The 15,022-nt window shown below is 39.0% G+C and overlaps 1 protein-coding gene across 2 annotated transcripts in view; it reads left to right on the top strand.

The window, feature by feature from the left end:
* Positions 1-13,339, top strand: part of adcy9 (adenylate cyclase 9) — a 121,302-nt gene extending 107,963 nt beyond the window's left edge. For both annotated transcript variants that reach the window (XM_061880516.1, XM_061880515.1), the window contains one exon: positions 4,569-13,339. In XM_061880516.1, the coding sequence (XP_061736500.1) occupies positions 4,569-5,486 (918 nt within the window). In that variant the 3' untranslated portion in view covers positions 5,487-13,339. The remainder of the gene's footprint in view (positions 1-4,568) is intronic.
* Positions 13,340-15,022: the final 1,683 nt, after the last annotated feature.

Raw genomic sequence — 15,022 nt, 5'->3', positions numbered from 1 at the left:
TCTTTGAGCAAACGCGAATGTCAACGGTCTCATCAAAACGTATGTTAGTTTCTTGTGTAGATAAAGCAGTATAAGCAAGGTGTAACAATTTTTCAATGCTTGATTGATCAAACGGTTCAAATGTGATACTCCGCCGTAGCTCAGACATGAAGTACTTCCAAGGGTGCTAACCCTTCTGTGTAATGTCGTATCCAAACATTTACTTCCTATGTATTTGTACATTTATTTCACCTTAGTTTATCCAGGGTAAACAATTAAGAACATATTTATTTGCAATGCTGGTCTAGCAAAGCGGCAACATTTATATGTCAGAGATGATAATATCTCGTCGTCACTCATTCATATATCAGTTGACAAATGCTCTTGATGTGCGGTGATAAATGTGTTGGAACATGAATGAATATTTAAATTGGGCAAACGCTCAAATGTAAAACAGACAAGGAGAATGCCTGTAACTTGTGGATGTCAGAGACAATTAGGAAACTTTTAGTGGTGTTGCTTTCTGTAATTATATTCAATTATTACTACTATTAATTATAATTGATTTAAACAGAGTAATTTGACAATGAGCCCCAGGGTATGTGCTATTACTGCATTATAGTGTCGACTTTGAAGTCTGTGTGGTAGTTAAGGAGTAAAAACATCAATACGGTATTTGTTTTCCAACTATTGTTGAAATTCTGTGCTTTTTGAGGTTCAAGTTACAATGAACACTAAAAACATCGATAACAACTTCATAAAATCACAACTTGAATCAATGTTTTCAAAACATTGCAACTTTTGCCGCAACTTTCTAAAAAAGAAAGAAAAAAGGCTGCAAAATCCTGGAGGGACTGATTAACACTGTTCTGTAGCTGCCAGTTGCTACAATAAGCCACAGGGATAACATTTTTTTTTAAATTATAGTATTATTTTGTGGCATTGCTGCATTATATGTCATGCAAGATTCAAGTCTTGTCAATTCACCATGTGTCCAAAACACACGCAGCATCGAAATTGCGTTTTCCACTTTTGTAATCACTAGTAAGTATATAAAAAGAGTAAAAGTATATAGTATAAGTAGTAGGGGTGTAACGGTACACAAAAATTTTGGTTCGGTACGTACCTTGGTTTAGAGGTCACGGTTCGGTTCATTTTCGGTACAGTAAGAAAACAACAAAATGTACATTTTTGGGTTATTAATTACCAAATTTAAAAAAATCCTCCACCAAAAATATTTTTCTTAGTATAATATTTGATGTGATGTAATGGGAACCTTGGATAGGTCAATAATTCATAATAACATTGATTTTGATTCAATATTATGTTTTGAGCAATGACAGTTAGAAAGAAAAAAAACAGCTTTGTTTTATTAGTCAACATTGCAACAATTTCTAAATTACATTTAATTTTCGAGTTTTGTTTTTTTTAAACTTTTGTTATGTTTTTGTTTATTTTAATAGTATTTTTAGAATGTGCCGTGGTCCTTTAAAACATTAGCTGTGGGCCGCAAATGGCCTCCGGGACACACTTTTGACTTCCCTGCTATAGATAATAAAAAAATTAAATCTGATAAATCTATGGATAAAAAGCAGAGCCTGGCGACGCATGCGCGTTTATCATAACTCTCTCGCTCTCTCTGTCTCTTCCCCTCCCTCATGAATGCTGCTGCGTGCACACTTTGTTTGTTTTTAACCCCTTCTTAATCCCAAACGTACATTGAAAATACACGCAACCCTAACTTAAAATACCAGACATTTGAGGCATTTATGAAACTCCACCCGGACAGCCCCGCAAAAGAGGACATGTCCGGTGAAAAGAGGAGGTGTGGTCAGTCTATTGTAGCCCGGTCGCTGCTAGCATGCTGTGTGTTGTGCCTCGGTGTGCATTGTTTACACAACGTGCGGTACACAACTTAAAATGTCTGTGTGGAAACTGGTTCGGTACACCTCCGAACCAAACCGAAACGGTTCAATACAAATACACGTACCGTTACACCCCTAATAACTAGTATAGAAAAGATGTTTAACTGTATATTGTGAAAAATGTGATGAAGCATTAGGGATGTACCAATTTGAAAAAGTTATATCAAGGTCATCATGACCAAAATGATCACATTTATCATTAATATCGTGGTATTGTTGAAAGTGCTCAAAAAGTACTAATACTAATTAAAAATTATTTTATAACTGAATCAAATTGACACATTGTTAGAAAATGCACTATTTTGCTTGGCTTGTCTTTCTTATGCTTCACTGATAGTGTTTTAGTCTAAGTATTTTATCCATTTTAACGGCGACACTTTTATTGTTTTAAATAATGGTTTGTACTTTAGAACTTTACGATGTATTTAAATAAAAGTGTGTAACAAATTATATCTTTTATTATTATATCTTATTTCGCCAATGTTAAAAAAACCCAGCTTTGTCTGGTACTCCTCTTAGTACAGAACAATGACTCTGTTCGAAGAAAACACAGCTAGTAGGTTTAATGTGCAGAATGGAATATCTTAGTTGGTCACATAGTAATGTATTTATATAACTTTGGATTGAGCTATCTTTATTAATGGAGAAAAACATTAGTGTCTTGTTTTCATGTTCGCATTTAAGCTTGCGAGCTGGCGCCATTCAGTCCACGGGTTTAACAAAGTGCAGTTTTCAATCACGGTTTTTGAAATGTTTATTTAAAACGGTCAGGAGTTTTACTGTAATTATTAGAGATGTCCAAAAATATCGGACTGCCAATGTTATCGGATGATAAATGCTTTAAAATGTAATATCGGAAATTATCGGTATCTGTTTCAAAAAGTAAAATTTATGACTTTTTAAAATGCCACTACACGGAGTAATTCATGGACGTAGGGAGAAATACAAGCATTTGTGTGCCGGCCCAACCACATTATATCTATGAATTTTCACACACACAAGTGAATGCAAAGCATACTTGGTCAACAGCCATACAGGTCACACTGAGGGTGGCCGTATAAACAACTTTAACACTGTTACCAGTATGCGCCACACTGTGAACCCACACCAAACAATAATGACAAACTTCGGGAGAACATCCGCACCGTAACACAACATAAACACAACAGAACAAATACCCAGAACCCCTTGCAGCACTAATGCTTCCGGGACGTTACAATATACACCCCCACTACTATACCCCGCCCACCTCAACCTCCTCATGCTCTCTCAGGGAGAGCATCTCCCAAATTCCAAGCTGCTGTTTTGAGGCATTTAAAAAAAATAATGCACTTTGTGACTTTAATAATAAATATGGTATTTTTCAATAACTTGAGTTGATTTATTTTGGAAAACCTTGTTACATTGTTTAATGCATCCAACAGGGCATCACAACAAAATTAGGCATAATAATGTGTTAATTCCACGACTGTATATATCGGTAGCGGTAATTAAGAGTTGGACATTATCGGAATATCGGATATCGGCAAAAAAGCCATTATCGGACATCTATAGTGGTTTTATCATTTATGCCGTTTATCGTTGCATACATGTAAGACAACTGTGCAAAGGTGTGATTTATGTGTTCTGTGTACAATGTGAGTGGCTTATGTGTTAATTTAGGTATGATTGAAGTATCATACTGTATACAGTGGGGCAAAAAAGTATTTAGTCAGCCATCGATTGTGCAAGGTCTCCCACTTAAAATGATGACAGAGGTCTGTAATTTTCATCATAGGTACACTTCAACTGTGAGAGACAGAATGTGAAAAAAAAGCCAGGAATTCACATTGTAGGAATTTTAAATAATTTATTTGTAAATTATGGAGGAAAATAAGTATTTGGTCAACCATTCAAAGCTCTCACTGATGGAAGGAGGTTTTGGCTCAAAATCTCACGATACATGGCCCCGTTCATTCTTTCCTTAATACGGATCAATCGTCCTGTCCCCTTAGCAGAAAAACAGCCCCAAAGCATGATGTTTCCACCCCCATGCTTCACAGTAGGTGTGGTGTTCTTGGGATGCAACTCAGTATTCTTCTTCCTCCAAACACGACGAGTTGAGTTTATACCAAAAAGTTCTATTTTGGTTTCATCTGACCACATGACATTCTCCCAATCCTATGCTGTATCATCCATGTATCCATTTTGGTATAAACTCAACTCATCGTGTTTGGAGGAAGAAAAATACTGAGTTGCATCCCAAGAACACCATACCTACTGTGAAGCATGGGGGTGGAAACATCATGCTTTGGGACTGATTTTCTGCTAAGGGGACAGGACGTGTTAAGGAAAGAATGAATGGGGGCCATGTATCGTGAGATTTTGAGCCAAAACCTCCTTCCATCAGTGAGAGCTTTGAATGGTTGACCAAATACTTATTTTCCACCATAATTTTGAAATAAATTCTTTAAAATTCCTACAATGTGAATTCCTGGATTTTTTTTCTTCACATTCTGTCTCTCACAGTTGAAGTGTACCTATGATGAAAATTACAGACCTCTGTCATCATTTTAAGTGGGAGAACTTGCACAATCGGTGGCTGACTAAATACTTTTTTGCCCCACTGTATATAAAACTGGCTTCAAACTTGGTGTCATACATGTTTGTTTTGATTGTCCCCAGGTGACACAGAGCTACTCCAAAAACCACGACAGCGTGGGCGTGATCTTCGCCAGTATTGTAAACTTCAGTGAGTTCTATGAAGAGAGCTACGAGGGAGGCAAAGAATGCTACCGGGTCCTCAATGAGCTCATCGGTGACTTCGATGAGCTCCTGCGGAAACCCGAATTCAAAAGCGTGGAAAAAATCAAGACAATCGGCGCCACCTACATGGCGGCATCCGGGCTGAACGTTCGGCAGTTGGCGGAGAACGAAGAGGACTCTCCGCATGCTCACCTGAGGGCGCTTTTCAACTTCGCCCTGGAGATGATGGGCGTGTTGGACGACTTCAACAAGAACATGCTGGGCTTTGGTTTCAAGCTCCGAATCGGATTCAACCACGGGCCGCTGACGGCCGGGGTGATTGGCACCACTAAGCTGCTCTACGACATCTGGGGGGACACGGTCAACATTGCCAGCCGCATGGACTCCACGGGCGTGGAGTGTCGGGTGCAGGTGAGCGAAGAAAGCCACGCTGTGCTCAGCGCCATGGGCTTGAAGTTTGATTACAGAGGTACTGTGAATGTGAAGGGCAAAGGCCAAATGAGGACCTTTCTGTATCCTAAAAATGGGGAATGCATGTGCCAAGATCAAACGGAGGGGAACGCCAGAGTCGGAACGCCTTCATCTCCATCCCCAGTCCCTCCTCATCTACAGAGTGCAGTAAGGCCCAAGATAGTCGCAGCTCCATCCACAGAGGCCAGGAAAGAAGGATATAGGGACGCTGGGCAGTACTCCACCAAAGACCATCACTTCCCTTCCACCTCCTCGGATATTGTGTCACTCCCCAGAGGTGCACAGTCCCCTGAACTTGAAGAGAACAATATGGAGGAGGCTGATGAGCTGACGACATTCAATGAGGAATTCTATGCCCGTCTCTGATCAAACCCTCCCACCCCCTCTCCTGCTTACCTGAGCTGCTAACACTCCAGAGCAGGATGTCGCCTCCTCTTGGCAAGTTATGACGAGGAATATGGTTGAGGTCGAAGAGGAAAAAAAAAAAACCTCAACGCTACTGGCGTGGTTTATTGGAATGAAGTGTTGCAATGGGCGGAGCCTGTGTTGAACACAGGAGTAAAGAAGGAAGCAAGGGGGGAAGGTGTTCATGTTTTTGTATTATTCACTTTGTTATTAAGTGCCTTCAGGACTAGAACAGAACAAATATGAATACCGAACAAAGTTTGAGCAATCTTCGCGTGGCTTTTTGTACCCCCTCCGTAATACGTAGACTGCTGAATTCTCTGTGGTTTCGTACGCTTTTACTTTCAATGCGAGGATTTTTTTGTATTCCCCCCCTCACCCCACAAACAGTCATTATTGTTGTGCCATATCATTCTAACTTGATCTTACTTTAAGGGAAAATCATTTTGGATCAATCAAGTGCCAGCGCAGCGTTAATAGGCTGAATTATGGAAAGAATAAGGGAATCACATGAAGCAGTGTTAACTTTCTCTATGTAAATGAGGGCTTTATACAGTATTCACAATATAAGAGAATATGCTTCAAAGCAGGCTGCATAGATTTCATTCTGTTGTGAATGCACATTTAAGCACAGGTCTTGCACAATGTTTTTATTTCTCAACCACTTGTATTTAGGGGTGAGAAAGCATTGACATATATTTCCTGTCACAGTACATTTAAAAGCACAAAATTAAATATTGTAAAAAAAAAAAATTTGGGGGAAAAAAGGGAGATAGTCACCAAAAGAAAAAAAAAAACAGAAGGCACTTTAACTAGACTTGATACTGTGACCCAAGTTCTTTGTGACGGGCATGAAACTCTTCTAGACCTGAAAGGCGGCTGTAGATTTAAAAATAAAACTTCAGTTAAAAGGTCACTGCTTTTTGCAGCGTCAGCTCTTCTATACAGATGAAACTCACAAAATTAGAATATAGGGCAAAAGTCCATTCATTTCTGCGATTCAACTTCAAATGTAAAACTAACGAGCGATATAAACTCATGACAGTAGGAAGGGGATTCATATGGTCCCATTCGTCACGGTTGACCTGACACATGAAACGTGACGAATGGAGACGGCCACTATCCACTTTAGCAAACATTTTGTAGTAGAGTGTTGAATATTTTAAATGTATTTTATGGCAATTCCAACTGTGAACAGAGCATCAGTTGCTATGTAGAGTGACGCTTTCCATCATTTCCAGTAGACTGTATTGCAAAATGATTAGCTTCCCCGCTTCTTTTTAAGTGAGACCCCCCGGCCCAGGAATGGGGCCAGGTGAATCCCTTCCTTACTGTATATGCAAAGTGAGATATGTCGAGCTTTTATTCATTATAATTTTGATGATCATGGATTTTTTGCGTGGGTTCACCCACCTCCAAAAACATGCACCTGGGGATAGGTTGATTGGCAACACTAAATTGGCCCTAGTGTGTGAATGTGGTCTGTTTATCTGTGTTGGCTCTGTGTTGGGGTGGCGACTTGTCCTGGGTGTATGCCGCCTTCTGGCCGTATTTAGCTGAGATAGGCTCCAGCACTTCCTGTGACCCAATAAGGGACAAGCGGTAGGAAAATGGATGGATGTTTTTTGTTTTTTTTAAACCCACACATTTCTGGGATTTTTAAATCAAGTTTTTCATAGGCTGTAAGCCAAGCCTGGGCAATTATTTTGATTCGGGGGGCCAAATTTAGAGAACATAATGTGTCTGGGGGCCGGTATATCTATTTTCAGGAAAACTAATGCAAAACCTCACAATAGAGTCTGATTGAATGCTAAAAATGTTATGAGAGACTGCCTTAAAAACGGAATGGAATTTAATTGTTTTCTATGAACGATAAAACCCTGAATATTGAGAACATATGACATATTTTACAATCAAGCCAAATTCAACAAAGTGAAGTGAAGTGAATTATATTTATATAGCGCTTTTCTCCAGTGACTCAAAGCGCTCCACACAGTGAAACCCAATATCTAAGTTACATTTAAACCAGTGTGGGTGGCACTGGGAGCAGGTGGGTAAAGTGTCTTGCCCAAGGACACAACGGCAGTGACTAGGATGGCAGAAGCGGGAATCGAACCTGCAACCCTCAAGTTGCAGGCACGGCCGCTCTACCAACCGAGCTATGCCGCCCCCACAAACTCAGCGAAATATGAATGTGAAGAGTAAAAAAACAACAAAAAACATCTATAATCTTATATGTGATGTATCACTAAGCTTTAGAACTTTCTTGTAAAAATCTCCTTCCACGTCTGTCCCTGACTCCCACATTTTAGGCTGACCGCTTTGGAAACACTTTGTGGAAACTTTTGGCTCCTGTTTGGTGACTCGTCTGACCTGCTGTGACGTAGATTACCATAGTAACTAGTAGGATTGTACGGTATACGGGTATTAGTATAGTACCGCAATACTAATGAATCATACTCGGTACCATACCGCCTCTGAAAGGTACCGGTCCGCTACACCCTAAGATTTATATGTAAAATAAAGCCAATAATGCAATTTTTTCTGGTCCCCTTTATTCAGAGAAGTATCAAAGTACCGAAAAGTATCAAAATGATGTTGGTATCAGGACAACACTAGTCACTAAAATATGCAAAAGCGCAGATTCCAACCATTGAAATATGTTGTATAGTTCAAGACTTATGGTCATTACAAAACATCACTGCACATCATAATGGCAGCTACACTTTCCATCTTGAAAGCCTACTGAAACCCCTACTACGGACCATGCAGTCCGATAGTTTATATATCAATGATGAAATATTAACATTGCAACACATGCCAATACGGCTTTTTTAGTTTACTAAATTGCAATTTTAAATTTCCCGGGAGTTTTTTCTTGAAAACGTCGAGTAATGACGTCATGGGCTGTTAGGAAAAATGAGCGCTGCACACACACACAGCTAAAAGTCGTCTTCTATAACGGCATAATTACACAGTATTTTGGAGATCTGTGTTGCTGAATCTTTTGCAATTTGTTCAACTAATATTGGAGAAGTCAAAGTAGAAAGAGGGAGTTGGGAAGCTTTAGCCTTTAGCCACACAAACACAGGGTGATTCCTTGTTTAAAATACCTGGAGGTGAAATTTTACTATGGATCACAGCGGTCAAGCGAACATCGATCCCGACGAATGTCAACCAGCAGGTTTCGGTGAGAAAATTTTGGTAAAAAGTCGCTTCTTACCGGAGATCAGCTGAGCTTGCCCCGTCCATAAAGCTGCCGTCGACTTCCCTGAGACACTGGCGTCAAGACACTTGTGGACACACCCCTCCGACTATCCAATCCAATCCAATCCACTTTATTTATATAGCACATTTAAACAACAATAACGTTTCCAAAGTGCTGCACAGCCATGTTAAAAACAATTGTAAAAAATGAATAAATAAAATAAAATAAAAAAGTATATATATATATATATTATGCTCCACCAATGACTGAATAAAAACAAAAAATAAATAAATATAAAACCAATAAAAACAATATAAAAACAAATATGATTAAAAACTATTTTAAAGGGTAAAATCAATTAAAACAGTAAAATAGAAATCAAAGTGTATAAAAAACACAGAGGACAACAGAGGACCACACAACTCACATAGTGTTAAAAGTGTTAAATATAATTCACAATTCACAAAAGCCAAAGAATAAAAGTGGGTCTTAAGACGAGACTTAAAACACTCCACTATGGAAGCAGTTTGAACATGGAGCGGCAGAGTGTTCCAGATCTTAGGGCCGACCACAGAGAAGGCCCTGTCTGCCCTGGTCTTAAGTCTGGTCTTGGGCACCACGAGCTGGAACTGGCTCTCGGACCTCGGAGCGCGCGCAGGAATGTAAATTTGGATGAGGTCCGAGATATATTGAGGTGCCAGTCCATGTAAAGATTTAAAAACAAACAGCAATGTTTTAAAATCAATTCTAAAATGAACAGGGAGCCAGTGCAAACTCTGAAGAATTGGGGTTATATGCTGGCGTTTCCTGGCCCCTGTTAAAAGTCGTGCTGCCGCGTTCTGGACTAACTGCAACCGGGAGAGAGCTTTTTGGTGACTATCATACTAGCAACACAATAGAAAGATAAGGGATTTCCCAGAATTATCCTAGTAAATGTGTCTAAAAACATATGAATCCATCCCAATGCAATCACGTTTTTTTTTCTTTTATATTCCATCGTTATTAATATCCTCAAACATGAATCTTTCATCCTCGCTCAAATTAATGGGGAAATTGTCGTTTTCTCGGTCTGAATAGCTGTTTTTGTTGGAGGCTCCCATTAAAAACAATGTGAATATGTGAGGAGCCATCAACATGTGACGTCATCGTCTGCGACTTCCGGTAAAGGCAGGGCTTTTGTGTTAGCGACCGAAAGTTGCGAACTTTATCGTCGATGTTCTCTACTAAATCCTTTCAGCAAAAAATATGGCAATATCGCGAAATGATCAAGTATGACACATAGAATGGACCTGTTATCCCCGTTTAAAGAAGAAAATATCATTTCAGTAGGCCTTTTAAGATCTAAAAAAACATTTGGGAATGTCCGGCGGGCCAGATTGAAAAGCTTAACTTAATTTAAAGCTTAATTTGCCCAGGTCTGCTGTAAGCCACAATCAATCACCACAATTATATTTAAAAGAAAAAGGCTTGAAATATCTTGCTATGTATGTTATAAGCCTGTATTATAATGTTAGTTTCACCTTGTAAATCTAATTGCTGCAATAAACTAACATTTGCACGATATTCTCATGTGAGTTTCACCTGTACAGAAAAAAATCATCTCCACAAACCAAGGCAAGATGCGTGGTATTGAACAGGTTTCGTGTGGAGAGGAATAGCACACCAAGTGGGACAATCAGGGCGGTTCACATTGGAGCATCCAAGCACAGACCTTCCATTTGTTGCCTTAGATACACACAAAAACTCATTGATCAGTCAGTTCTATTTATTCCATATTTCAGTATGTTTTACTGTCATCAATCTGATTGATTTGTTGTTCAAAGTGTGGGACACAGCCTCTTTATTTTAGGGGGGGGGGGGCTCCACTCTATAAATACTTCATTTTGTGCCACTTTAATTGCGTGATCTTCAGGTGCAGTGCAACCTAAACCAGCTGATTGTGTTGTGGTGCCGAAAGGTATAAGTGCATTTGTGGGTAGTTTTTTTTGCTTTTAGCGTGTCAATAGATGGCGGTACGGTGGTACCTCGGTTTTCAGGGCAGTGATTCCTTCCAAAAAAGGTCAGACGAAGACCGAATCGGACTAAAACCCAAGCAGTTTTTCCCATACAAAATCACTATTGGAAGTTCCTTAAGCCAGTGTTTTTCAACCTTTTTTGAGCCAAGGTGTCATGTCCTGGTGATCATGTTTAGTTTGGCTATGTTCTGTTGGGTTTTTGGGCTCTGCGATGAGGTGGCGACTTGTCCAGGGTGGACCCCGCCTTCTGCCCAATTGTAGCTGAGATAGGCACCAGCGCCCCCCGCCACCCCAAAGGGAATAAGCGGTAGAAAATGAATGGGATAGATGTTTGGTTTTTTCATTCCCTGCTTTGTTTCCATGACAATCCATTTATTTTCACCTGTCCTCATGTCACACACTTGATTCATTTGGACTCATGCACCTGCTGTCAATCACCACATCACTATTTAAGCCTGTAGTTGCCAGGCAGTCAGCCTGGCGACATCACCTTCTATACACCCGTGTTATTCATACTGATGATCCATCATGCTTGTCATGATCCAGGACTTGGATCATGTCATATTCTGGTTTTGGTTCCGTTTGGTATCTTGTTTTGTTATTTGACTCCCTTAGTTCCCGGTGGCACTTCCTGTTTTGTTTCCGTTTCCTTATCAACGCATTTGTGTCACCTGGCTTCTGTTAGATCACGCGCACCTGCCTTTGATTATATAGCTCCTTATATAAACCTGCCTTTGTTTGCCATTCATTCTCGGACTTTAGTTTGCTTTTTACGCAACAGGTGACGTCGCTATCCCGCATTTTGATAACTCTTTTGTATTCGATTAGCTTCAATGCTATTTTGTATGTTTATTGTCCTAGCTCACATGCTAGCATCCTTAGTTGTGTTTAGCTCCCATGCTAGTTCAGTTTGTTTTGTTTGTTGGTGCCTTCCTGCAAGTGTTTTTTTCTTAGTTTGTTTTATAGTATAAATAAATCATTTCCTTACCTTCACGCTGTGTTCCATCTCCGCTGCACCCATGAGAGAACGCAAACATCACCACGATGCCACCCAAGCGTCACAATGCTGCTCTTTATCATGCTCTTTTCTCGTTCCAAGTAAGTTTTCTTTATTCATGCCATAGATTGCACGTTTTGTTTTATGTCCATATTTCTGCCTTTGTGCAAGTTTTTGTTTACACCCTTTGTTTTTGTAGTACTTTTGAATGTTAAGATTAAAAGATGTCATTACCTTCACACCATGTCCGATCCAGTCGCATTGCACCTCGGGAAAACAATCCACACCATAGTCCGAGTCTTGACAGATGTCACCAGCCTGACTGCCTGGCAACTGCAGGCTTAAATAGTGATGTGGTGATTGACAACAGGTACATGAGTCCAAATGAATCAGGTGCGTGACATGAGGACAGGTGAAAACTAATGGGTTGTTATGGAAACAAAGCAGGGAGTGAAAAAACAGGAACTGACACAATCCAAAACCCAAACAAAACATAGCCAAACTAAACATGATCACCAGGACATGACACAAGGCACGTTTTTGTTTTCATTAAAAAAATCCGAAGGCACACCACCAGCAGAAATCATAAAGAAATGAAACTCGGTTGACAATAAAACGTTGTTGTCGCTAATGTTTGATATGACTTTAAACCAGGGGTGTCAAAGTCAAGGCTCGTGGGCCAGATCCGGCCCGCGAATGAATGACCTATGGCCCCCGGGATGATATTTGATTAGTATTAGACTTGGCGGCTGTTTTGCACGCACCAATACTCCATCAGTGTTGGCGCTAGGAATTTTCAAAATGGGGTCCTCAAGTCATAAAAATGGAGTCCCACAGTAAATTTTTGGGCTCCCACTTTTTAAGTCACCGTTTTGAAAACAAATGATAATTGTATGCATTATCCCAGGGGTGTCCAAACTTTATCCACTGACAGCCGCACACTGAAAAATCCAAAGCAAGCGGGGGCCATTTTAATATTTTTTATTTTAAAAAACACTACAATGTATGTATAAAAAATATACATTTCGGCCTCCACTCAGGCTTGAGCCCAGGGACCCCAAAGGGTTTTGGTCAAAAAAATATAAAAAATGTGTCATTATTCAGTATTATTATTTTTATTATTATTCAAGTTTTAAATCTCTCGATCAACATTAGGTCTATCTGTCAATATAATGATTTTAAAGATTTAAGTCGTATGCTCTTTTTGTCACAAAAAAATATGCAATATTTTCTCCCCCCAAAAATTTTTTAAGTGGAATATTTCAGATATATGACAATTGGAGCATTAAAAAGGTCAATAACTCATAACACTATTGATTTTAATTGATTATTATTTATTGAGCAATGACACTTAAAAAAAAATCACACTAAAATTATTGGGGCTCCAATAGGGTCGTACTCATTAAAGTGTTAAAAAAATAAAAAAAATTTTTACTGTTTACTTTTAACACAATCATTTCGAGATCAACTTCAGATCTATCCGTCAATTTTAAGTTTTATTGTTGTTTATGTTTTTTGTTTGTTCATTTTAGGCCCTTTAAAAAACAAAACAGCTCAGTTTTTTATATGGCTAACACAAAATATGCAACTTTTTCCCCCAAAAATATCTCAAAGTGGAGTATTTAATGTGACGTAATTGAAGCCTTGAATAGGTCAATAATTCAAAATGACCTTGATTTTGATTCATTATTATTTTTTAAAGAAAGAAACACCCTGCATGGCAGCTTTGTGTTATTAGAGTAAACATTGCACCATTTTCTTGTTACATTTCACCCTTTTGCTCTTTTATATAACTTTTTATGTTTTAAACATTTTTTAATCGTATTTTTAAAATGTGCCGTGGGGCCGTTAAAAAATTACCTGTGGGCCGCAAATGGCCCCGGGACCGCACTTTGGACACCCCTGCATTATCCTGCTATGTCTCACATTCTTTATTGTGTTTTAGAAAAAGGTTGTCAACATTTTTATTTCCCCTCTGGGATCAATAAAGTATTTCTTATTCATTAAAAAAAATAATACAACAGAAAACACATTTGTATGCATATGTAAATGCATTTAGTTATATACATTCATTCACTTTCTTCTTTCCTTCATGCTTCTAAACTTTACCGCTGCCGGTATTTTTTTTTCTATATTTTTATTGTAATATTTTCAGAATGTGTTTGTTCTATTTTTGGCTAACGTAAGACAAAGAAAACAATCCGAAGTTATCTTTATTATTTAGTTTTAATACCATGATTTTTAATAATCCACCCCGCGTGTGCACAGATTTTCCTCCATGCGGGCCCCTGTGCTGAAATAATTTTGACACCCCTGCTTTAAAGCATAACCAAGCATGCATCACTATAGCTCTTGTCTCAAAGTAGGTGTACTGTCACCACCTGTCACATCACTCCGTGACTTATTTGCCGTTTGTTGCTGTTTTCCTGTGTGTAGTGTTTTAGTTCTTGTCTTGCGTTCCTATTTTGGTGACTTTTCCTGCTTTTTTGGTATTTTCCTGAGCGCTTTTCTTCGCACCTGCTTTGTTTTAGCCGTGAAGACTATTTCAGTTGTTTTTATCCTTCTTTGTGTGGACATTGTTGTGTGTCATGTCATGTTCGGATGTACTTTGTGGACGCCTTCTCTGCTCCACACGCTGCAAGTCTTTGCTGTCGTCCAGCATTCTTTTTTTGTTTACTTTGTCGCCAGTTCAGTTTTAGTTTCGTTCTACATAGCCATCCCCTTTTCTTAGGGCACTCACCTTTTGTTTATTTTTGGTTTAAGCTTTAGACACCTTTTTACCTGCACGCGGGCTCTTGCTGTCGTCTTCATACTATGATCGCGACGAACCGATATCTACACAGCATTTAGCAGTTTGCTAACTGCTGCCACCTTCTGATATGGAAGAGTATTACACGGTTACTCTGCCAAGCTCCAGACAGCACAGACACTCAACAACAACACATCATTTGCGGACTATAATTACTGGTTTGCAAAAAATATTTCTAACCCAAATAGGTGAAATGACAGACTGTATCTCACATTGGTTGAAAAACACTACATTAGGCACTCGATTCCGAGGAATCATTTTCGTGCAAACAGTATTGTTACCTGCAATGCAAAAACAAAGTGTAAGGCCCGAAAACTGAGGTACCATTGTATGTTAAATGCATTTGTGCTTTTCACACAAATACATCTACATTTCTTTTGATAAATGACCGATATTGATATATATACATTTTTTTTTGTGGCATTAGCTGCATACCATTTAATGTATTTACATGTTGCTTGAAATGCA

Source organism: Nerophis ophidion, linkage group LG20, assembly GCF_033978795.1.
Source record: "Nerophis ophidion isolate RoL-2023_Sa linkage group LG20, RoL_Noph_v1.0, whole genome shotgun sequence".
Lineage (NCBI taxonomy): Eukaryota > Metazoa > Chordata > Actinopteri > Syngnathiformes > Syngnathidae > Nerophis > Nerophis ophidion.
Note: the sequence above shows the minus strand (reverse complement) of the source record. Positions and strands in the feature narration are given on the sequence as shown.